Here is a 23875-nt window from a genome sequence, read left to right on the forward strand (position 1 = left end):
CATTTTGTATTTCTATTTGAATTCCCGAAAAGAAGATTAATTATATATATAGCATGTATACGCGCACGTAAAGACGGAAAACGGCTAATTCATACATTAACACAGTCCAGCGGTCCCGATCAGTACATAAACACATAAGCTGTGCAAATACATACATGAACACGTAGTTAATTCAAATTTCATACACGAACTAACAAAATTCGGTTTTTGCATACATTGACCAATTATCCGTTAGTCAAACGTAACGGAATCTGAGTTGTCCGTTATATATTGCTTACGTGGCTTTTTACAGTTTTAAATAATGAATAAATTAATTAAAAAAATTAAAAGATGGTTAGATGGGGGAATCGAACCTGGATCTAAGCAATATCCAACACATGCTAAACCACTGTGCCAAGGCAGACTTATTATTTGTACTCCCAATGATTTCCTATTTATACCTAATGGATATTTCATTCACATATATATATATATACATATATATATATATATATATATATATATATATATATATATATATATATATTTTGTGGTAGACCTTATCATCCAAATTGTTCAGAAAATAGACTTATCATCCAAACAAAATGAAAAAATATTCAAATATTTTTTTGTTTTTCTTTGTGGAAGAAATAACCTTTTTATATATTCAAAAAAATAAAATAATAATATATATTATTAAAAAGGGATCACATACATTGAAGTTATTTCTAGCTTTACTATATTTTTGTGAGAAAGAGATCGAAAGATCGTTCTCTTACAATTACTGGAAACTGAAAAAAAATTTACTCAAAATTTAAACAAAAGCAAATTAAAGATTTCAACAAGAGAATGAACTAGTTCAAAAAGGGAATTGATTTTACTAAGTATTATAGATCGGTTTAGCGGAACGCGCCGGTGTGGTAGTTGAACGAAATTAGACGTGCAAAATTTGAATTAGTTTTGTTTTGTTCAATTTAAGCTTGTAATGGACATTTGAAATTTTGTTTATCGGGTTGATTATTAAAAGTAAATATTATCTTTTAAAAATAGAAATTCACAAAGAGATAATAAAGGTAGAAGACAATTCCAACGTACGTAACCTTTTTTAATAATATATATTATTTTATTTTATTGTTTTGAATATACAAAAAATGATTTTTTCCACGAGAAAAGGAAAAAGAGAACAAAAAAGTATTTGAATTTGTTTTGGAACAATTTGGATGATAAGTCAAACATGGAAAGAAAAAAAAAAGAAATATGTGAATGAAATATTTGTATAAATACGAAACAAGTGGGACTATAAACTGTAGGTTGGGTCTGGCACGATGGTTTCTTCTTGTGATGGGTATAACTCAAACCAGGGTTCAACTCCCCCTTGTAACCATCTTTTATTTTATTTTTATTAATTTATTCATTATTTAAAAACGTAAAAGGCCACGTAATGGTATATAACGGACAGCTCAGATTCCGTTACGTTTGACTAACGGATAATTGGTCAATGTATGCAAAAACCAAATTTTGTTAGTTCATGTATGATATTTGAATTAACTACGTGTTCATGTATGTATTTGCACAGCTTATGTGTTTATGTACTGATCGGGACCGCTGGACTGTGTTGATGTAGGAATTAGCCGATTTCCCCACGCAAAGACAATCACAGAGTTAAACTCGTGTATAAACGGACGGTTAATAATAGTTATGAGTTATAACAATTTATACAATATATATACGTGTTATGGTTACCATGATCATTTGTAGACTAGTAGTGGATGGGTTGAGAGTTGAGACACTAAACCAAACATTATGTATATATATACATGTTATGGTTATCGTTTGTAGTAGTGCCAGTGAATGGGTTGATACACTCAGGGGCAGATCTTCTTTTTCACCGAGGAAGATATTGATCAAAGTATTTTACAACAGAGAGAAACATTGATCGGATAACAAAAACGGAGGAAATAAAGGATTTCTCCAGAATCTAAGCCGACATAAACAAGTTCTTCGAAGACAAAGTCCTCACTTAGGGAGACATTTTAAAACTAACTTGAAATCATATACATGGTGATCAAAGTAAGAACGATGTTTTCCGGTTTGAAGCTCAGGTTTCTTTGGTTAAATATAATTGCTATACTTATTTATCATGGAAGGTTTCAACTTTCAAGTTCTTCATCCAATATGCGATTGGAGCGTTGGTGTTTATCATTTTACAGCTTTCTTTCTTTTCGTTCTAGTTGGCTTTTAATCTTGGTTTAGCTTAAACCGCTTAATCACCATGTATTTTACACTTAGGGCCTGACTGGTTCAAATGCAGCGGTTGCGGCTGCGAGCGTTTGCGGATGCGGGTGGTTGCGGTTTCTAGCATTTTTAAGAGATTTGTACGACTGGTTCTGCGGTTAGAAATTGGTGCGTTTGCGGGATATTAATGATTGGTTAAATACCAAATACAGTAGCGGTTAAATAATAAATTAACAATATTTATATTTTATATAATTATAAAAATATCAAAAATCATAATATTATAATAAATATATAAATTATATTTTCAAAGTTATAGTTTTAAAATTTTAAAATTATAGAAAAATATTTTTATTTTAAAATTTTATAATATTAATTAAAATATAATAGATATATTTTAGTATTTTTATAATTCCATTTTAAAAAATTTATTGAATATTTTTATTTTTGTATTTATATGGTTTAAAAAAAAAAAATTATCCTCCCGCAACCGCAAACGCTAGCTGGAACCAGCTTTTGAATTTAAGAGGTTCAGAGCGGTTTGAAGCGATTTGTAGCGGTTTGTATGATTGTTTCAAAACGCTGTCAACCGCTACCAATCGCAAAAACTGCGTTTGCGGGTGGTAGCGGGGAAACCAATCAAGCTCTTAGTGGCAGATCTATAAACTGTTTTTACCCGAGAAAAAAGTTACATAATAAAAATTAGAAATATAGTTTAATAAATCAACATGGGCAATATTAAAAGTCGGTAAGCAATTACACCAAATTTATAAATACTCTCGTTTATTTCTACAACACTAAATTCACATCAATTAAGGGAATGATTGGAAGAAGTTGTAGCTTTATATTTTTGGTTTAGAAATAAAACTGTAGATTTTTTTTTGTTGTGGCTCTAGATACTTTTGATGTAGAATATCAACTATATGTTTAAAAAGATTCACTGACTTACATACAAATTTTCTAAAGCAAAAAATAAATGCTCTAGGTTTATGATTTTCCACAGCTAAAAATAAATAAAAAGGAAAGAAAAATTTGTAGCTTTAAAAAATATTTACAAAGTATGATTGGCAAAATTTTGGGCTGTAAAAAGATCTTACAACACTTCTAAAGCACTTGCCAATCAACCCCTAAGTTTTAATAAAAAAATTAAAATCACAATTCTTGAAATAACCTACAGTTGTACAAGTGTTTTATAGAATCAAATATTCACAGCAATTTTTGTAGAGCAATCTAATCTAAAAACACAATTAAAAGTCTATAGATTTTTTTCTACAGCAAAATTTTTAATGGTACAACCATTACCAATCGGATCCACTATAGGGACAACTCGATACACTTAGCCACGTGTGTAAGCAAAATAATTTTAGGATTTAAATTTGAATTATGTTATTGATCTTTGATATATGTACGGATAATATATGTGGCATAGTTTTTATTTGATTTATACTTAAATTCTCAAAAGTTTCATACATTTTTAAATTATATATTATTATTTAGAAAAACTTTATTTTACCCTCAAAATATTTAATTTATTTAATTTAAAAGGGAATATTGTCCATAAAACACGTGAGTTGTCCGATGAAAATAGAGAAACTAGGGTTTTTAGCTACCAGTCAGATCATTGTTCACCCAAATCCGATATGTTGGGTCCAAGAGTATAAGGTTTATTTTGGTCGATTTCTCTTCTTCTTCTTTAGTGATTTTTGAACGAGTATCTTCTTGATATCAAATGTCTTATCCCCGTGGGAATTTGCGATATCATCACAGTAAAAGAAGAAATAATCTCCACCAATATGTACTATGAAAATAAAAATTGCTTCACATATTTTTGAGAATTTTCCCTAAATATAATGATCTTTTTTTTCTATGTAAGATTCCTATGGCAAAATGTGCGAGATCTAATTTATGGTGTATCTCAATATATATGGTACGTACGTACTCATTGGCTAGTAGCTGGTTAGCTAGCTCTGTCACAATATCGTGTCTTAATTTAGTTTCATCTGATTGTCCGCAACTAACTATCCATCTTTCGTTTTGTAGTTGGAAGTAGCAAGAATAGTAGGAACGTTTGACATATATGTATTTATGAATTATCTTGTATAAAAGTGAATCAAATGCATTGTACTAATAAATAAAGTTAGCAGGTCGTCTTCACAGTCTTTATCAGCTGGCACAATCTCCTATGACACCATTCTCTCCTCACACGTTTGAACACTCAGTGTCACATTTGCATAACACGTTTGCTTTTGTGTGAGAACATATTTTGGCGGGTCAATTCTCTTTATGGATTGTAGTAATTTGTAAGGATGTAAATAAAAAGGATGGTCAGTTGTTAAAACCAGAAAAAAAAATATAGCCAGTTGCATGAACCAAGCTAGACGTTTGTATTAATTGGTTCGGTAGGCCCTACGCACACTTCCAAAGTTTGTTGATTTCTTTCGCCCTGAATAAAGAAAACCCCAAAAAAAAACGGACTGCCTTTGGAGTTTGACAACATGTGTAAGAGATTTATCGTGGAAAGGGAAACTTTTACCCAAAATCCTAAGTAGTAATTGAAAGTAATAGAGAAAGGATACATATATAGATAGGTTAGGCGTTAATTAATTAAAGAGAATGTGGTAAACGTAAATGTTATGGTTGCTTCCCTCTATTATACATTTGCTATCTATCTACCTTTCCTAACTAACAATTCAATCGGCCGTACGACTAACAAAGAGAATAGTAGAGGAAGAAAATATAAATTAATCTGATGAAAGCTTTTGATAATTGCTTCTCCATCTTAATTGCCACTACACATCCTCTCTCTATATGTATATATAAATTAATGTAATTAATAATTAACACCTTAAACAGTTCCCTTCCCTACACCTTCCTCTATTAACGTACGTATAGGGGTGGGTTTCATTTACGTACGTACTCTACTTTGTTTGAACGATGGTTACAATAACATATATATACGCAAGTAATGAAGTAACAACCTGTGCGATATGTCATGGATGTCGCATATCCCCGATATATTAATGTTTTAAACTGTACAAATCTTTTCATTTTATATAATAAGATAATCAAATTAACATGTCAAGTGAATCACATATTCACATGCATGTACTTAGGTGGCGTTGTATATATATATATATATATATATATATATATATATAGAGAGAGAGAGAGAGAGAGAGAGAGAGAGAATGAAAGATGATGATGTAGAGTATCATATGTAAGTCTAGGTGCATGGTGATTAAGTAATAAAGAGAGGCTGGAGGAAATGGAAAGGGGTTGGAGGCAAACCCATTAAGAGCATTCATTTCCTTTTAAGGTCACTGAAATTAATGAGTAACGATCCGTCAATGCCCTCTCTCCCTCTCGTTGACCACCCAAAATAACCCCAAGTTATCTTTCGGGAAATCGGCCAATTCCTACGTCAACAGAGCCCAGCGGTCCCGATCAGTACATAAACATATCAGCTGTGCAAATACATACATCAACACTTAGTTAATTCAAATTCTATACACGAACTAACAAAATACGATTTTTACATACATTGACCAATTATCCGTTAGTCAAACATAACAGAATCTGAGCTGTCCGTTATGTACCGCTTACGTGGATTTTTACGTTTTTAAATAATTAATAAATTAATAAATAAAAAATAAAATATGGTTTAAGAGGGGAGTCGAACCCGGGTGTGAGCAATATCCATCACAAGAAGAAACCATTGTGCCAAACCCAAATCATTGTTTATTGTCGCAATTGGTTTTTACTTATACAGATATGTCATTCACATATTTCTTTTTTTTCTTTCCCTGTTTGACTGTTTGACTTTTCATCCAAATTTTTCCAAAATCTTTTAAATGTCTGTCATTCCATGATTCATTACTTGCTTCAAAGCAAAAAAAAAAAACTCCATTTGCCGGTTTGTGATAATATTTGTTTGAAGAGCATACTGAGACCAAAAAACTTATGTAATAGACAAGAAACGATCTTGATTATATTGCTGGTTTGTGATTATATTTAGTTGACAGAACAAGAACTTCAAAGGCTTGTTTTTTATTGCCAAACAATATCATCTTTTATGTTTTACTGAATAATTTCTAAACCACTTGCTTTTTAAATTAGGAACTAACATTTGAGAGATTCTTTTTTTTTGGATAATAAAAACATACACAGGAAGGAAAAAAACAGAAAAATGATTTACCATGGTATAAATAGAAATTAAGAGGAGATAAAATCAATGTATCAAACTTGGCCCAGTGGTTGAGTGATCAAAGAGTCAGTGCGCTAACCTGGGTTCGATTCCACGTATGACAGACAGCTAAGCGACAGCTCATATTCTGTTACGTCTGCCTAACAGTAAATTGGTCAATATATGTAAAAACCGTATTTTGTTAGTTCGTTTATGAAATTTGAATTAACTAAGTGTTGATGTATGTATTTGCACAGCTGATATGTTCATGTACTGATCGGGACCGCTGGGCTCTGTTGACGTAGGAATTGGCCGATTTCCCGTTATCTTTCCCTTGCAAATTGTATGTCCCTGCTCACGTCATCTATTATTCTTTTAGCTTTCAACAACTCTTCTCCGGCCTTCACAATTAATTATTAGCTACTCCTAATTACTAGTACTATTGTTTATTACGGAGTACTACACACTGCTTGACTCTACAAGCATGTAAGTTTGAGATTCAGGGAATATTTATTAGCATTATTATAAATAAGTTACAGAGCACAAGGCATTTAAGGTTTCCATGTAAGTACTCTGATACTATTATCCTGTTCTCTCTACCAATGTTTTTTTTAATTTTCCTTGCTCACGCAATTACTTGCTTTATAGTTGCAACCAAGTTTATATATAGATACGTTTTTAGAACAAAATATAGAGATGTAATGTTGCATTCTGTATACGCAAGTTACTTGGATGTTGTTTGAAAGAAGATGTCATATTAATAGATAGTACAAATTATAAATCCTATAACTATTACAATATCTCTAATAAAGAAATAGAAGTCATAATATTAGGAGTAATGATGGTAATTAAGGAGGAAAGAAGAAAGCAGAAAATGCGGTTGGAGAATTAGGTGCTTAAAGTTAGTTGAGTCTATCCCAGTATCTAACAGTCAACTCTCTCTCTCTTTACCTAGCCATTATTATTATTTTTATTTTAAAACAATGACCTGACATATGCATATGTCTTTTCTCTCTCTACTCTCTACACATGTAATTCAATTCAATTAAAGAAGAGACAGAGAAGTTCGTCTTTGTTTGTATACCCTTAAATCATGCAACCCCTTATTCTCATTCCTACTCCCTGTCTACAGTAATTTATATGAACTTAATTATGTAGTTTAAAACGATTAACTTCATGAGTAATGGCAAACTTATGTTCAAATACCTAATTTTCAATCGTTTGTGCGGTGCAGAAGTAATTCGAACATTTTGTTAACAATTTTTTTTTTGTTAACAAAATTAAATCTATATAGGAACGGATATTTTCCAAATTCACAACCGAATTTCTCATACGAACATATCTAATATTTATTTTTCGAAAATAATGTACATCAATGGCTGCAGTGATGTATAAGCTGGCCATGTTTTAAAGTAATCAAGTGTGAATATAATTGTAAACTAAATGGTGAGAATATATATGCATAAGTATATAACTAGGAAGAAAGGGTTAAATTATAATTAAATGAAGCACCTAAAAGTCAAGCAATAGAGAAATATCTGAAAAACGACCGTTTACATAATTGGAATATATATAGCCTTATCTGTATATGTAATATAAGAGTACATTTTGGTATAAAATAATAAATAAAAACAACAAATATAGAGATTAATATAAATAGAAGGAAGGAGGAGAGGGAAGATAAAGCAAATTAAGATTTCGGAGCTTATGTCAATGGCCGTCGAGATGTCATCGAAACAACCCACCAAAGACTTCTTCTCCTCTCCAGCCCTCTCCCTCTCTCTCGTACGTATACTTTCTTTAACTTCTACTCCCACAAATCATATAAATTGATTCATATACTGTATTATACATATACATTATTGTATAAGTTTACATTTTAATGGTGATTTATATGTATAAAAGGCTGGGATATTTCGGAATGCATCCTCCGGCAGCACGAACCCTGAGGAGGACTTTCTGGGAAGAAGAGTAGCTGACGATGAGGATCGGACGGTGGAGATGAGCAGCGAGAACTCGGGACCCACGAGATCCAGATCAGAGGACAATTTGGAGGGTGAGGACGATCAAGAGGAAGAAGAGGATGGTGCAGGAAACAAAGGCAACAAGAGGAAGAGGAAGAAGTATCATCGCCACACCACCGATCAGATTAGACACATGGAAGCGTATGTTCTTTCTTCCCTTGACTAGTAACCTTTTCTACATATATTTAATTCACACATGAATATGACGATTCAGGTATTCCCATTATTTGATATTAGGGTTTCATAACAAAAACATTCATTACATTGGTCTTGCTTCTCTGTGCGTACTTGTTCATGTTAACACACTCTATATATGTATATACATTTCATATATGAATATGATGATTATAAATTATCTCAACTTGATGAAAATTTTTTTATCTCAACTTTCTTCCCTAATATATATGTTTACTTAATGTATATAACCACGTCTCCACATACATATACGCTAATGAGTACTACTAGTCATCGATCATCATGCCCTATGTATATAGAGAGGGCATATTTCATGTAATGGACAAATATATTGCCGATGTTTAGTTACAATGTTTGCACATGCTTACACTTTGTTTCTCTCTCTCCCTCTCTCTTATTCCGTACATGATTTGATTTTTGGTTGGACATATTGTTAAACTGTTTCATTCGATCATAATTAAAGCCGATCGAGAGCGCTATATGTATAGGTAGTTAGGGTTCATTTGCAGCATATCTAAGAGTTTCATGTTTTAGAATACAAAAAAAAATGTAATGGTTAGATGTATATCTGAACAATGATGGAAATTTGGAAAGGTCGGAATGTGAATTTGATGAGGTTGCATGCAGGCTGTTCAAAGAAACACCTCATCCGGACGAGAAGCAAAGACAGCAGCTGAGCAAGCAATTAGGACTAGCTCCTCGCCAAGTCAAGTTCTGGTTCCAAAACCGCCGCACCCAGATCAAGGTACATATGTGTATCATCTAGCTAGCTAAGCTACTATTCGTGATGATATGTATTTTAAAAGGTCGAAAACAAATATAGTTATAACTAAAATAAAACATAAATACAGGCTATTCAAGAACGACACGAAAACTCATTGCTGAAAGCGGAGCTAGAGAAGCTGAGAGAGGAAAACAAAGCGATGAGAGAGTCATTTTCCAAGGCTAATTCCTCCTCGTGCCTCAACTGCGGAGGAGGAGGAGGAGCAGGAAGCCCCGATGATCTCCTCCTTGAAAACACCAAACTAAAAGCCGAACTTGACAAGCTTCGTGCGGCTCTCGGACGGACTCCCTATCCCCTTCAGGCCTCATGCTCCGATGATCAACAGCGCCGTGTTGGCTCACTCGAACTCTACACGGGGGTCTTTGCCCTCGAGAAGTCCCGCATCGTGGAGATTGCCAACCGAGCCACCCTTGAACTTCAGAAGATGGCCACCTCCGGTGAACCTCTGTGGCTCCGCAGCCTTGAGACTGGCCGTGAGATTCTTAACTACGATGAGTATCTCAAGGAGTTTCCTCAAGATCAGACCTCTTCATTTCATGGAAGAAAAACCATTGAAGCCTCCCGAGATGTGGGTATCGTGTTTATGGACGCACATAAACTTGCCCAAAGTTTCATGGACGTGGTACTTTTTTTTTACTTATTTCATTTGAATATATACTTTACACACATCGTTAAGTAGAAACGCAAATTAAAATATTGATGTGTGTGTCGTGCAGGAGCAATGGAAAGAGATGTTTGCATGTTTGATCTCAAAGGCGGTTACGGTTGATGTAATTCGACAGGGTGAAGGGCCTTCCAGGATCGACGGTGCCATTCAGTTGGTTAGTACTGATAATCTCAATTTATATATTTAGTGAGAACATATTAATGAAGACAAGTGAGCTAATATATTATCAGTGCCGGTCTAACATCTTCAAGTTTTTTTTATGCCCTAAACTCACTTAAAATTGTATGTCCTTGTTATTTATAAATTTTTTTATAATGCCCTATATACAACTAAAATTATGGCTTAAAATCATGATGCCCTAAGCTGTCTTATATTGTTAATATTGGCAGATGTTTGGGGAGATGCAGCTGCTCACTCCAGTTGTCCCAACAAGAGAAGTCTACTTTGTGAGAAGTTGCCGCCAGCTGAGCCCTGAGAAATGGGCCATCGTGGATGTATCGGTCTCTATGGAGGAGGACAACAACGCAGAGAAGGAGGGTTCACTGCTGAGATGTCGGAAGCGCCCTTCAGGGTGCATCATCGAGGACACCTCCAACGGCCACTCCAAGGTCACTTGGGTGGAGCATCTTGACTTGTCTGCTTCCACGGTTCAGCCTCTCTTCCGCTCTTTTGTCAACACCGGTTTGGCCTTTGGTGCTAAACATTGGGTCGCCACCCTTCAGCTCCACTGCGAACGACTTGTCTTCTTCATGGCTACCAACGTCCCCACCAAGGACTCTCTCGGTCAGTCCATTTACTCTCTCTATTTTTTTTTTCTTTTTGCATTCCTCCCAGATTAATTAATCCAAATTATTATCATCTTAGGGGTTACAACGCTGGCCGGGAGAAAGAGCGTACTCAAGATGGCACAGAGGATGACACAAAGTTTCTACCGCGCCATTGCTGCTTCTAGCTACCATCAGTGGAACAAGATCACCACCAAAACTGGACAAGACATGAGAGTTTCATCCAGAAAAAACCTCCATGATCCTGGAGAGCCTACCGGAGTCATAGTTTGCGCTTCTTCCTCCCTCTGGTTACCTGTTTCTCCTACTCTTCTCTTTGATTTCTTTAGAGATGAAACTCGTCGCCATGAGGTACCTTCTAAAATCCACATATACACTTACATACAATCAACAATGTACAACCGTTTTGATTCCACTCATATATCTATATCAACAGTGGGATGCTTTGTCAAACGGGGCTCATGTTCAGTCAATTGTAAGCTTATCCAAGGGACAAGATAGAGGCAACTCAGTGTCTATCCAGGTATATTTATTTTGTCAGCTCAGTTTGTCTGCTTGACTTCCATATATATATATTCTAAATTTTTATAATTGTATCCTCAAAAATTCCAGACAGTGAAATCGAGAGAAAAGAGCACATGGGTGCTGCAAGACAGCTGCACAAACTCATATGAGTCGGTGGTTGTATACGCTCCCGTAGATATAAACACGACACAGATGGTGATCGCAGGACATGATCCAAGCAACATCCAAATCCTCCCTTGTGGATTCTCAATCATACCTGATGGAGTAGAATCACGACAACTGGTAATCTCGTCTGCACAAGAGGCAGACAGAAACACACAAGGAGGGTCTCTGCTCACAATGGCCCTCCAAACGCTCGTCAACCAATCTCCGGCAGCAAAGCTGAATATGGAGTCTGTGGAATCAGTCACAAACCTCGTCTCTGTCACGCTGCACAACATTAAGAGATGCCTACAAATCGAAGATTGTTGATGATAAAATAACTCACATCATGTGTCACGTTTATTATGGAGATGTTGTTTACCTATATAAAGTATATGATAATGTATAGCAGTGCATTAAGTTTTTTTGTACAAAAACATGCTGTCTTTCTGCAACCATACTATTATCCAAATATTTATGCTGCAAGCATTAAGAGCATCATACTCGACAGGAAAGAGAAAACTGAGAGAACTCGGTAACATATGAATCTTCAGACAAACCATAAGCACAATCAGAAGCAGATATAAAAAGAGTAAGTAGGGGCAGTTGCCCCCAAACAATTTTAAATTCTCTAACACAACCAGCTCTCAAGACAGTTTAAATTTTTCATTACAAATGATTGTACAAGGAGATATACATATATATATATATATATTTGATATGGTTGTAAGCTTTGTAATTGGGGTTTACAATAAAATGAGCCTAATATTAAGCCCGCGCTATTGATAAAAAAAGAATTGGAAACAAATTACAAAACCCATCTTTTTAGTTTCGATTCCTAATAAGTAATAATCTCTCTCCTCTTGGCTCCTTTTTGTGTCCTAATTTGAAAAAAAAACCAGATCAATGCCGAGCCGTTGGGCTATTGACCCCACCTAGGGTTTCGAGGTATGACGTCTTCTTGGTGGCGACGACATTTAGCTTCTCCTTCACCAACTTATCATCCGACGACATATCTTTCTTCGAATCCAAGTCTTCGTTCCCCTGATCGAAGTCCCAACCCATGAAATCTGATAACGTCATGCTTCCCACCAATGTCTCTTCCTCTGGTTCCATCGGCGTGCTCCTCTTGCTCACCGCTCGATCTGCATCTAGAACGTCATTGATTCTCGACAGTACCGTGTACGCCAAGCTCTCCAATATTCTTGAGTAGCTCTCCAGCACCGATTGCCCCACGTCCTGTTGGTGATAACAACCACGTAAGAAAAACCAAATGGACCATGATGCAAAATCTGATGCAAAAATAGAGTTAGTTAACCTTGCTGAATTGGATTTTGCTGATGTCGAGGGAAGACTGAGAAATCCCAGGGTATCTATGCTTGAGGATGAGCAAAATGGTCTCAGCTCGCTCTTCGAAAACCTCTCGCTTCTCCAGACTCACGCCTGAGGCCCATGGGGCCGATGGTTTGTTATCCTTTTGTACCATTTTGCGTTTCCAAATGATGATTGACGCCTCGATTTTGTTTTTCAGGTCTAAGATCTTGTGCTCCGATGACATGTCCATGCTGTTCAGGAACTGGTCCGGGTCGAAAAACTCCACAGTTATATTTTTGTACATCTGATCCCCGAGACTCGCCCTCCCATTCTACACATAAACAAACAAGTGTTTATTCCATCAACACTCAAATCAGCAAGCTATTGGTAGTGTGCATGGTTCTAAAAATCGGTTTGGACTGTTTATACAACTTGAATGGATTTAATCCGCTTTAAGTTAATTTTTTTTTTTTGATAAACTTGGGAACCGAGGACGGAAACTCCAGCTGTAATCCCTTTACCACTAGACCAAGACCATTTGGTTTGCTTTAAACTAGTTTCAATTGGTTTAAATAGATATAAGTTAGTTTAAATCTGTTTAGTTAAGCAATTATGTTGTTACATATCTATAAATTTGTCCAGTTTTTTTTTTGTACATGTAATTTTGATAATTTATCAAAATAATTTTATAATTAAATCTAAAAATAAAAACTAAAATTTCTTATGTAAATGTAAAATATATATACAATAGATATTAATTTGTTAACGTCTAGGTCCTCTCTATTCTCCCGAATAATTTCGCCTAGTAACTAATCCTCTAAATGCTCCTAAATACTGTCTGCCATTGTGTTTACCTTGGGGAGAGAGTCGATGTAGCTCTCTGGGATCTCCATCTCAAACAAAACCTGCGCGTTTATGGCCATGGCTGCCTTGAGTACCTGGTTTACACAATCTTTTTGGTACTGCAAAAACCTTCTAGAAGCTTCTGATAAACCATCTGGAGGTACTTTTACTTTGGGAATCCACCATTTTTCGTCATGTCCCTTAGTGTTGTCTGAGTCAGGTGAGTCTTTTGAGATATAGCCGAACTCACTTTGGTCCTTGAAATTATCCAGACAATCCTAAGCAGAAAAGAGCAAAAACAACATTCTTGATGACTTGATTGTTATGCTAAAAATTGTAATCAAATTTTTTCAGCTTATAACAAGTCATATCATATGGTCTGGAACTTACAATGAGCATGGCGTCAAGTTTCCTCAAGGCGGGGATATTCATGTGGAGGTCATTACGTTGGCGTGTGGTCATTATCTGTTAATGTAAGACCCAATAAATCATCGGGTTGTTACCAAGTTTCATATACACAAGGGAGTAGTAACTAACCTCCATAGTGGTCCCATCTTTGTTCTTTTGCTGAGACGGAGCAAACTCAACAACGTAGTCGGTCACAGAGAGAAGCCAATCAATCTCTCTTCTCCATCTTGCTCTCCTATCTGCAGGCATTGGCTCCAAACGCCGTTGCTCTCCAAACACGGAAGCTACCAACAACATGATTTATCAGAAAATGTGTGACCGTCAATATATATATTATATAAAATAATATAATCCATAAAATGTTACCTGCAAGGTTTGTGATTGCGTTTGAGAGAGCGAGAGCCGAGCAAACACCTTTGCCTCCACCGGAATTGTCCTCTCCCAGCAGCAGCTTGGAGAAGCGCTCTTTCATCTGTTCCATGTCTGAAGACAAATAGATAAAATAGCATGAGATATATACATATATATATGCATATGAAGTTTCAAATTGTCTAAAAATAGTAAAGAGAAAATAGACATGCCTGCGAGTAGCTGTTTCTCTCTAGCCTGTGCTGCCGCGAGCGCTGCATCATCCCCAGACGGTCTTGAGACAAGCGGGCTCTTGTTAGGATGGATTATGGTCAACGGTTCAACCTCCTGAGATCCGGCAGCAGCCTCATCTAAACCGGGTTTAGAGATGGGGCTGTTGGATTGTTTCCCTGCATTGTTGTTGTCGTTGTTCCTCCATTTGAAATTGAAGAGCTTGCTCCTGTAGCTTTCCTGCTCTTGTTCTGATGCACGAACCATTACTGATCTTTTTTTTATTATAAAGAACTAGGGAGAAGAAGAATAAGAATGGAAAAGAGAATGTGGCAAGGCCTGAGAAGGCCTCTCTTGTGATCGACGAGTCAGAGAGAAATAAGAAAAAAGGAAAAAGAGAGAAGCAAAAGGAATAGCTAAATGAGCGACAAAACCATAAAAAAGAATGCTAATTGTTACACTGGTTTTTGGATGAGAAAATTGTGGGAAAGCAATGGATTTGAAGGTGGGAAACGTGAGGAGCATGTTATACACCACACCTGTTAATTATAACCAAACGATTAATTAGGATTTTGATAATCAAAGATAGAGAGCAGTTTGAATAAATATGATTTGGAAGTCATAATAATGGATTGTGCGATTACCTTAATTAACCTATACATGAATAAATGTCAATACACAAGACGGTGCCTTCTTTTTATTAGGTTCATGAACTCAAATTTGCATGAGTTTCAAACGTGCAATGTTGTCTATAGATTATGCTACAAAATGATTGAGAAGAAAGGCTCATTATCTCTAAATGAGCTAGTGGGCCATTTCTAATATGGGCCATACTATATTAGCCCATATGATATTGATCTTTAATCGCTATGTAACGCTCGCTCTCTCTCGCCAACCTTATAGCATCCACTCCCTTGTCTTGTCTGCGTTTGTGAGCCTTTGCAGAGAGAGAGAGATGGAATCAATCGGAGTCCTTATGATGTGCCCCATGAACTCCTACCTCGAGAACGAGCTTCAGAAGCGCTATAACCTTCACCGCTTCTGGACTTGTCCGGAGAAATCCGTTTTCTTAGAAACTCATCGGAGCTCCATCCGCGCCATCGTCGGAAACGCTTCTGTAGGCGCTGACGCTAAGCTCATCGATGATCTCCCCAAGCTTGAGATCATCTCCAGCTTCAGCGTGGGCGTCGACAAGATCGATTTGGGGAAATGCAAGGAGAAAGGGATCCGAGTCACCAACACTCCCGACGTTCTGACGGAAGACGTGGCGGATCTGGCGATTGGGCTTATCCTGGCTCTGCTCCGACGCTTGTGTGAGTGCGATCGATATGTGAGGAGCGGCAAGTGGAAGTACGGTGATTTCCAACTTACTACTAAGGTCTCCCTCTCTCTCTCTACTCTTCAGTTTTTGCCTAGAGTGGGTGTTCGGGGTTTGGTTTGGAACTATTCGGATTTTAGGTTTTCGGGTTTAGAAATTTAAGTTCTGTTCAGATATTTATACATTTAGGTTTGAATTCGGTTCAGATGTTTGCTGGTTTGGTTCGGGTTCAGGTCTATTCGAATTTTGGGTTTTCGAGGTTAGATATTTATACATAAGATTGAATTCGGCTCAGTTGTTTGCTGGTTTGGTTCGGGTTCAGGTCTATTCGGATTTTGGGTTTTCGAGGTTAGATATTTAAGCTCCATTCAGATTTATATACATTTAGGTTTGAATTCAGTTCAGTTGTTTGCTGGTTTGGTTCGGGTTCAGGTCTATTCAGATTTTCAGTTCAGATTTATATACATTTAGGCATTCTTTCTTATTGATTCAGTTTAGTGGAAAGTCAGTGGGCATCATCGGTCTCGGTAGAATTGGGGCTGCCATCGCAAAGAGGGCTCAGGGCTTCAACTGCCCGATCAATTACTACTCGAGAACAGAGAAGCCTGATGTAGGCTACAAGTATTATCCAACCGTGGTTGAGCTTGCTCAAAACTCTGACATCCTCGTGGTGGCATGCGCACTGACTGACGAGACCAGACACATTGTGAACCGGGAGGTGATGGATGCGTTGGGTGCAAAGGGTGTGCTGATTAACATAGGGCGTGGGCCACATATTGATGAGAAAGAGATGGTGAAAGCTCTAACAGAAGGGCGCCTAGGTGGGGCTGGGCTGGATGTGTTTGAACAGGAGCCGCACGTGCCCGAGGAGCTCTTTGGACTTGAAAATGTGGTTCTGCTTCCTCACGTTGCGAGTGCCACTGTGGAGACACGGACTGCAATGGCAGATCTTGTAATGGGTAACTTGGATGCGCACTTTGCTGGGAAACCACTTCTGACTCGAGTGGTCTGAGTGATGTCTTGTCCTTTTTAATTTTCTTATGATGTTGATAAACTAATACTGGAAAGGTTCATTTCTCTTCCAAATAAAGTTGCATTGTCGTATGTGTGTGTATATGGTATGGATTTAAAACCACTATAAGAACACTAATTAAAGTTGAATACAGCTATGCCGCTTAAGACAAAGATGTAACAATCAGGTCCCAAAAAGGTTAACTAACAAAACTGTCATAGACAAGTAGTCAATGTTGTCAAGTGGAGCAATATCTGTTTTGTCGAATAAGCTAAACTTCAGAAAAATATATTGTCATTGGTGCATCCAAACATAAGTGTAGTTAACTAGCGTGCTCTTTTCGAGCCTTCTTGTGCGGTTGAGTGGCTTCAGAGCACTTGCCTTTGTTTTTCCCCCTCTTGTCATCTTCTTCTTCTTCCCTGATGCACATAAACAAAAGAATCTTGGTAAATAACCAATCAGTACATCATGTGACAAAACAGAAGGGTTTGGTTTGATGTGATACCCTCCCCCTGATGATAGTCTTTTCCAAACCTCTCCCTCTATCTCCCCTGAAGACATTAGTAGATTGTAACACTTAGTCATTTTCGCAATAAGCCATAACTAACAAAAAGGGAACTGAGACAACTTACCATTCACTGCTTCTAAGGAAACTGAGAATTTATTCTTCACAACTAAACCTCCAACAAACTCCACCGCAGAACGGGCTTTCAAAGCTGTTTCTGAATCTATAAAACAAACGTAACCCGAATCCGATCCACCACCAGAGAACTCTATGTGCTGGAAAGAAAGAATGATCGGTCAGTAATATAACTCGCTATTTAGAAGGTTGGAAAAAAAGTTTGCAAGTATATAACCTTAACGCTGCCAAATCTTCGGAAAACATCCTTGAGAACCTCAGTATCAATGTTTTCCCACGGAGGAACAACAACAAGTTGATCAGTGCAGTCACTTTCCGTGGCACATGATTTATCTGCCACCAAATCTCCGCTTTCCACTTTCTCAGCACTGACTGCCTTCCCTGTGATTTCATTTTCCAGATTCTTGGGATTTTCTGCAAGCCAGACAAGCTTCTGTTAAGAGTAGCTCATATTTTTTACTAGAGACCAAGTCTCAAGACATGAGGAAGTACCTTTCTTTATTATATTTTCTGCATTGGTTATTCTTTTCAGTGTAAACTTGACAAGCTGACCTCTGTGGAACCTGTAGCATCATATATATTTTAGCAGAAACATATGAGCCAACTTGCTTTTCCTCCATCAAGAAGGGTTATGATCAAAAAAAAAAAAAAGACAACAGACTCACTCGTTATGGGAGGAGGAATCTGAAAGATTTGACTTCTGGATCATATTTTCTCTTTGACGGTCAAAATCACTCCTGTATACCAAACAGACACAGTTAAAGAGTCATGTTTTCATGTTTGGAACAAACCAACCCTATTCCTTATCCTTCACTTACTTTGGTACTAATACTAGTTCAGCGCCGGAATAGACCAAGCTCTGCCTCAAAACATCTTCAGCTTCTTCCTCAGACGATAATTCAACCAAAGCAGTGCCACAAAAGTATTGCTTATCTCCAATGTGGTGAGGTAGCCTCACACTGTTCACCTGAAAAGAAAAAAAACTCAAAATCAAACGAGCAAAAGATTTTATCAAGAAGCTAGTTTTTGGACGACATCATAAGAGGAAGAAGAACCTTGGCATACTGTGAGAAGAAAGATGCGACATCCTCCATCTTTATGCAATACTCAAAAGGCGATGCTGCAATGGTTCTTCTGTGTACTTGCTCAAGCACCTTGTCTAACTTACAGAGTTTTGTTCCTCTACCGATCATTTGCCCTTAGAAATTATGTCATAAAAATCATAATTCAGAGGCATTTTAAGACAAAACCTATTTTTTTTTAAATTGATTTAAGACAAAACCTAATAGTAAAATAATACCATTGTCGGAAACTTTAAGAAACTCAGAAGCCCGCAAGAGATTAGCTACTTCCTCCACGATTCTCTCAGGGATGTCTTCGCGTTTGGTGTTACTGAGGCCAAGTAGGTTCCTCATACGAGAGAAGGAACAAACAAGAGGCAGACTAACCACTAAGTTTCGGTTATGAATTGATGACGATCAAGGAGAAAACTTGCTTTCACTTTTTTTAAAAGTCAGTTTAACGTAAAGAGAAACAGTGTCGTGTAATATAGGATACAACCATCTTTGCTCTTGGAGACTTCCTTTCTTAGGAAACCGTCTCTGGGTAGATTACTATCACTGAAGTAGAACTCCACCTTTTAACATTATATATAGAAAAACAAATATTTTGTCGTTAAGGGCAATTAAACTATAGAAGAATAACAGAGAGAAAGAGAAATTAAGACCTGTGTTATCAACTTCTTTGCGGTTTCTTCGTCGAAGGTAGCCATTGCAGAGCAGAGCGAGTCTGAGGAGGGGGAAGGAAGACGACGACACGTAACATACGAGGGTTACATCTTACTTAACACCAGCGAGAGTTCCAGGCCCATCCTAAAATGGGCTTCACTGGGTTTAGGTGTTAATGGGCCTGCCTAACATTTAAGAAAATCATTAATTAACAAATGGGCACTTGATAGTCGAAAAAAATTGCGAGAAAAGTAAACGTCATAAAGTGATTTTTATTTGCGAGAGAGCTGATAGAAGCTCACACCAGTAAAGGGAAGAAAAAAACCGCAACGCCGTTTGCTTCTCTTCCCCCGATCTGCATCACCAGCTCCCGATTCGATCCTAGCAGGTAAGCTTCTCCGATTTGCTCTTAGACCAATACTTGCTTTTGCTTTTGTTTGTAAACGTCACTTCTCCAAGTTTTGTGTAGATCTCAAATTGCAGGAGTTGAGATACCTATTTGATCCCATTTAGACCTTACCTAGATTAGTCTGGATCTAATTGTAGTTGATCGCCAGTGACGTAGAAACCCCTAATTTCAATTACCTTTAACAGCGCACACCCTCAGATCTAGCCATGATATAACTGCTGCAGATCGTGAATTTTTTTTATTTTGGTTTTGGATGTGAGATTATAACAGAGCTTTTCTCCTTGCAGGATCTGATTAGGAAACTCGGGTCTAACAATGGCGGCGTCGGAAGAAAACAGCGCGTTGTTTCCCATTTTCATTTTGACGATCATGGCTATCCCGTTGGTGCCTTATACCATGGTGAAGCTAAGCCGTGCTGTCGCAAAGAAACAAAGGACCATTCATTGTCAGTGTCTTGAGTGCGACCGCTCTGGGAAGTATAAGAGATCCTTGTTTAAAAAGGTATCTTTCCACTGCATTTGGTCAGATATTCATACTATTAACGTCATTGCATGTTCAAAATCTCTTGATCTTTTCTCTGCAGATCTCTAACTTCTCTACGTGGAGCAACTTGACTCTTGTGTTACTATGGGTCGTGATGATTTTCTTGATTTATTACACCAAGAACATGAGCCGTGAGGTAATGTCCTCACTTCTCATCAGATGCTTTCCTAAACCCAGATTATTTATGTTACCTTGATCTGATTGCATGTTGTTGGGAATATTGTAACTTGGATGTAACACTTGTATTAACACAATTTACTTTATTTGGTGGTCGTGCAGACTCAAGTTTTTGACCCATTCAGTATACTTGGATTGGAACCTGGAGTTTCAGATTCAGAAATCAAGAAAGCATATAGAAGGCTGTCGATACAATACCATCCTGATAAAAATCCAGATCCAGGTCAAAATTTGTTACGTCTTCCCCTTTAATCACTACGGAATTGTGGTTGCAGCTGTTTAAACATTTTCTTCTATATGCGTATGTTGATCTGTGTATTGAACTCCGCAGAGGCCAATAAATATTTTGTGGAGTCCATATCTAAAGCATACCAGGCGTTGACTGATCCAGTATCCCGTGAAAACTTTGAGAAGTATGGTCATCCAGATGGCAGACAGGTATATATTTATCACATTTTTCCTGCGATATGGGTTCCTATCTCATTGTCAAGCCTGTTGAAACTAAAATATTGTGATGTGATACAGGGCTTTCAAATGGGCATTGCTCTTCCTAAATTTCTCCTAGACATAGATGGAGCATCCGGTGGCATATTGTTGCTCTGGATAGTGGGTGTTTGTATTCTCTTGCCCCTTGTGATTGCTGTTATATATCTCTCGAGGTCATCAAAGTATACCGGGAACTATGTCATGCATCAAACCCTTTCCGCATATTATTATCTAATGAAACCCTCGTTGGCCCCAAGGTATATTCACTCATACACATATACTTTCCAGTGACGCTATGGGTGCATGAAAAATAGGCCGTGTTTTTTATATGACATGTTCGAAAATTTCATTGTTCAGCAAAGTTATGGACGTTTTTACCAAGGCAGCTGAGTACATGGAGATTCCAGTTCGTAGAACTGATGATGAACCACTGCAGAAGCTCTTTATGTCCGTCAGGAGCGAGCTAAATTTGGACCCGAAGAACATGAAGCAAGAGCAAGCTAAGTTTTGGAAACAGCATCCTGCCATAGTGAAGGTGACATTATAAACTAAGAAACTGTAACTCTAAGTCTCTAACTATTGATTAAATGAAATACTCACTTTTCCATTTTTATCGACAGACGGAGCTGTTGATACAGGCCCAGTTAACTCGTGAATCAGGAGTCTTGTCTCCAGCCCTGCAGGGTGATTTCAGACGTGTGCTAGAGCTTGCACCTCGCCTCCTTGAGGAATTATTAAAGGTCTATTCTCTAGTTTAATATCACAGTGTCTGATAAACTAACTGTTAAAAGTCAATGACCTGAAAGTCCTACCCTTATTTGAGAAGAGATATTTTTTTCTCTAGAAAAGTAAAAGTCAAGCAAACTTTTAGGTTAACATTCCAAAGGGATACGCTTCTCGGATTAGCTAGCTCATCTAATCGGTTATTGGATTATCTTCCTCTTGTAGATATGTTTATATGTTTTTGGTTACACTGTTAAAATTGTAATTTTCTTAACCGCTGTTATAATATTGCAAGTTTCCTGCAGATGGCGGTTCTACCACGCACTTCCCAAGGGCATGGATGGCTGAGACCTGCAGTCGGAGTAGTTGAGCTATCTCAATGCATTGTTCAGGTATGCAATTGCTCTTCCACGAGATTTACTTCTTTCAGAAAATCAAGAAGTGGCTTAAGGTTGCTGTTGAGGAAATATTAACTGAAATTTCGTAATTGCAGGCTGTTCCCCTTAGTGCAAGGAAGTCATCTGGAGTCTCGTCAGAAGGAATTTCGCCTTTCTTGCAGCTCCCTCATTTCAGTGACGCTGTCGTTAAAAAGATAGCACGGAAGGTATATTAGTACTATCAAATGCAGTTACTTTGAGATAATATATCATGTGCTTTGTCTGGTTCAAATTGTCTGAGACCATCTTCTCCGATTCAGCTCTCCAGTAAGCAGTAGTGTTGGCACTTTAGGTGTTTTTCTTAAATGGCTATTCGAAAGAAACTTACCAGGGATCATTTTAGTTTAATCGTTCAACTTATTTTGTGTCTTGTTAAGCGTTGCTTTTTCTATTTTTCAGAAGGTTAAATCATTCCAAGAGCTTCAAGAAATGAGCTTGGAAGATCGTTCTGAACTGCTCACCCAGGTAGCGGGTTTGTCAGCAACTGATGTTGACGACATTGAGAAGGTACTAGAGATGATGCCGTCGCTGACAGTAGACATAACATGTGAGACAGAAGGCGAAGAGGGTATCCAAGAGGGAGACATTGTTACCCTTCAAGCTTGGGTCACTCTGAAACGACCCAATGGGCTCATTGGCGCTCTTCCTCACTCACCCTACTTCCCGTTCCACAAGGAGGAAAACTATTGGGTTCTCCTAGCGGATTCAGTGTCGAACAACGTGTGGTTCTCTCAGAAGGTTAGCTTCATGGACGAAGGTGGAGCCATAACGGCTGCATCGAAAACCATCAGTGACGCGATGGAAGGTTCGGGAGCAGGGGTGAAGGAAACAAGCGATGCAGTGAGAGAAGCGATCGAGAAGGTTAAAGGTGGGTCAAGACTTGTAATGGGTAAACTCCAAGCACCCTCAGAGGGTACGTACAACTTGACTTGCTACTGCATGTGCGACTCATGGATCGGGTGTGACAAAAAGACATCACTGAAGGTCAAAGTCCTGAAAAGAACCAGGGCTGGGACAAGGGGTTTTGTTTCAGATGAGGGTGCGATTGCAGAAGAAGGTATGGAGGAGGAAGATGAGATTGAAGAGGAGGATTACGATGATGATTATGAGAGTGAGTACAGCGAAGATGAGGATGACAAGAAAGATGTGGTTGAGAAGAAAGGGTCGAAGAAGGCCAATGGGACAGTTAAGAAGAAAGAGTCGAGTTCTGAAGAGTCTGGATCAGAGGAAGAGTGAAACAGTTAACTTTGATACAAATACAATAGTTTAAAACTTCAAAATGTTGATTTTGCTCGTCCTTTTTACAGTTTTGACCACTCTTCATTGCCTCTTTTTCTATTTTTTTTGTTTCACTTATCTTTAGATCCCATATAAGACAAAACGCAACATGAACACGTAAGTCTGATGATAGAAAACATCATTTCTTTTCTCTATATTTTCGACAAAAAAAATTTCCAGAATATTGAGTGCTATATTAAATAATAGTTCCTATCCGGCTTTAGTTTCCTTCGGGGTTCTACTAGCTTTCTTTTGTTGACCAATCCTTTCTAGTATAGGATGGATTGAGTGTTTGTAATGAACTATTATTTACTTCGTTTAAGTGAAATCCACATATGACAAAAAAAAATTGAGTGCTATATTAAATAATTTGAATAATTTTACTGGTTGGCAAATAATAATATAATAACAAATTTACTGATATATATATATGATTAATAATAATCTTGGTTGTCACTATAAA

The 23875-nt window shown here is 37.4% G+C and overlaps 5 protein-coding genes across 6 annotated transcripts; 3 read left to right on the forward strand and 2 right to left on the reverse strand.

Moving 5' to 3' along the window:
• Positions 1-6709: 6709 nt before the first annotated feature.
• LOC103830403 (homeobox-leucine zipper protein GLABRA 2) lies at positions 6710-12016 on the forward strand. Its single transcript, XM_009106180.3, has 9 exons — positions 6710-8182; positions 8303-8562; positions 9244-9361; positions 9468-10022; positions 10117-10221; positions 10457-10850; positions 10932-11203; positions 11289-11375; positions 11465-12016. Exons 1-9 carry the CDS (start codon positions 8105-8107, stop codon positions 11846-11848), a joined length of 2253 nt encoding a protein of 750 aa, XP_009104428.1. The 5' UTR covers positions 6710-8104; the 3' UTR covers positions 11849-12016.
• A 147-nt stretch (positions 12017-12163) lies between these two features.
• On the reverse strand, positions 12164-15297 carry LOC103830404 (rop guanine nucleotide exchange factor 12). The gene is made up of 7 exons (XM_009106181.3): positions 14665-15297; positions 14450-14566; positions 14213-14367; positions 14066-14140; positions 13687-13953; positions 12837-13163; positions 12164-12757 (listed from the first exon to the last, which is right to left on the reverse strand). The coding sequence occupies exons 1-7, from the start codon at positions 14927-14929 to the stop codon at positions 12422-12424; spliced, it is 1542 nt and encodes a 513-aa protein (XP_009104429.2). The 5' UTR covers positions 14930-15297; the 3' UTR covers positions 12164-12421.
• A 244-nt stretch (positions 15298-15541) lies between these two features.
• Positions 15542-17145, forward strand: LOC103830405 (glyoxylate/hydroxypyruvate reductase A HPR2). Its single transcript, XM_009106182.3, has 2 exons — positions 15542-16040; positions 16474-17145. The coding sequence occupies exons 1-2, from the start codon at positions 15618-15620 to the stop codon at positions 16990-16992; spliced, it is 942 nt and encodes a 313-aa protein (XP_009104430.1). The 5' UTR covers positions 15542-15617; the 3' UTR covers positions 16993-17145.
• A 24-nt stretch (positions 17146-17169) lies between these two features.
• LOC103830406 (la protein 2) lies at positions 17170-19542 on the reverse strand. Of its 2 annotated transcripts, none has more exons than XM_033275555.1 (11): positions 19359-19542; positions 19190-19268; positions 18933-19082; positions 18688-18830; positions 18451-18599; positions 18298-18369; positions 18125-18195; positions 17850-18046; positions 17625-17772; positions 17497-17543; positions 17170-17407 (listed from the first exon to the last, which is right to left on the reverse strand). In XM_033275555.1, the coding sequence occupies exons 1-11, from the start codon at positions 19401-19403 to the stop codon at positions 17315-17317; spliced, it is 1194 nt and encodes a 397-aa protein (XP_033131446.1). In that variant the 5' UTR covers positions 19404-19542; the 3' UTR covers positions 17170-17314. The 2 variants fall into 2 exon arrangements, with proteins under 2 accessions (XP_033131446.1, XP_009104432.1); XM_009106184.3 differs by having other exon boundaries at positions 17170-17411; positions 17498-17543; positions 19359-19541.
• Positions 19543-19581: 39 nt separating this feature from the next.
• LOC103830407 (dnaJ protein ERDJ2A) lies at positions 19582-23565 on the forward strand. Its single transcript, XM_009106185.3, has 11 exons — positions 19582-19747; positions 20056-20269; positions 20352-20447; positions 20591-20711; positions 20820-20926; positions 21014-21231; positions 21332-21509; positions 21595-21714; positions 22003-22089; positions 22191-22301; positions 22534-23565. The coding sequence occupies exons 2-11, from the start codon at positions 20084-20086 to the stop codon at positions 23368-23370; spliced, it is 2061 nt and encodes a 686-aa protein (XP_009104433.1). The 5' UTR covers positions 19582-19747; positions 20056-20083; the 3' UTR covers positions 23371-23565.
• The last annotated feature ends 310 nt before the right edge of the window (positions 23566-23875 follow it).

Source organism: Brassica rapa, chromosome A07 (assembly GCF_000309985.2).
Source record: "Brassica rapa cultivar Chiifu-401-42 chromosome A07, CAAS_Brap_v3.01, whole genome shotgun sequence".
Taxonomy (NCBI): domain Eukaryota; kingdom Viridiplantae; phylum Streptophyta; class Magnoliopsida; order Brassicales; family Brassicaceae; genus Brassica; species Brassica rapa.

Coding starts and splice junctions, on each gene's coding strand:
- LOC103830403 (XM_009106180.3), top strand. CDS start 8,105: ATGTCAATGGCCGTCGAGATGTCATCGAAACAACCCACCAAAGACTTC. Junction 10,023..10,116: donor CCCAAAGTTTCATGGACGTG/GTACTTTTTTTT, acceptor TGTGTCGTGCAG/GAGCAATGGAAAGAGATGTT. Junction 11,376..11,464: donor GCAACTCAGTGTCTATCCAG/GTATATTTATTT, acceptor CAAAAATTCCAG/ACAGTGAAATCGAGAGAAAA.
- LOC103830404 (XM_009106181.3), bottom strand. CDS start 14,929: ATGGTTCGTGCATCAGAACAAGAGCAGGAAAGCTACAGGAGCAAGCTC. Junction 13,954..14,065: donor AACTTGACGCCATGCTCATT/GTAAGTTCCAGA, acceptor TTTTCTGCTTAG/GATTGTCTGGATAATTTCAA. Junction 12,758..12,836: donor GCAAAATCCAATTCAGCAAG/GTTAACTAACTC, acceptor TATCACCAACAG/GACGTGGGGCAATCGGTGCT.
- LOC103830405 (XM_009106182.3), top strand. CDS start 15,618: ATGGAATCAATCGGAGTCCTTATGATGTGCCCCATGAACTCCTACCTC. Junction 16,041..16,473: donor ATTTCCAACTTACTACTAAG/GTCTCCCTCTCT, acceptor TTATTGATTCAG/TTTAGTGGAAAGTCAGTGGG.
- LOC103830406 (XM_009106184.3), bottom strand. CDS start 19,403: ATGGCTACCTTCGACGAAGAAACCGCAAAGAAGTTGATAACACAG. Junction 18,370..18,450: donor GAACTAGTATTAGTACCAAA/GTAAGTGAAGGA, acceptor TTTGGTATACAG/GAGTGATTTTGACCGTCAAA. Junction 17,544..17,624: donor TTCCTTAGAAGCAGTGAATG/GTAAGTTGTCTC, acceptor TAATGTCTTCAG/GGGAGATAGAGGGAGAGGTT.
- LOC103830407 (XM_009106185.3), top strand. CDS start 20,084: ATGGCGGCGTCGGAAGAAAACAGCGCGTTGTTTCCCATTTTCATTTTG. Junction 20,712..20,819: donor TGATAAAAATCCAGATCCAG/GTCAAAATTTGT, acceptor TGAACTCCGCAG/AGGCCAATAAATATTTTGTG. Junction 21,715..22,002: donor TCCTTGAGGAATTATTAAAG/GTCTATTCTCTA, acceptor AGTTTCCTGCAG/ATGGCGGTTCTACCACGCAC.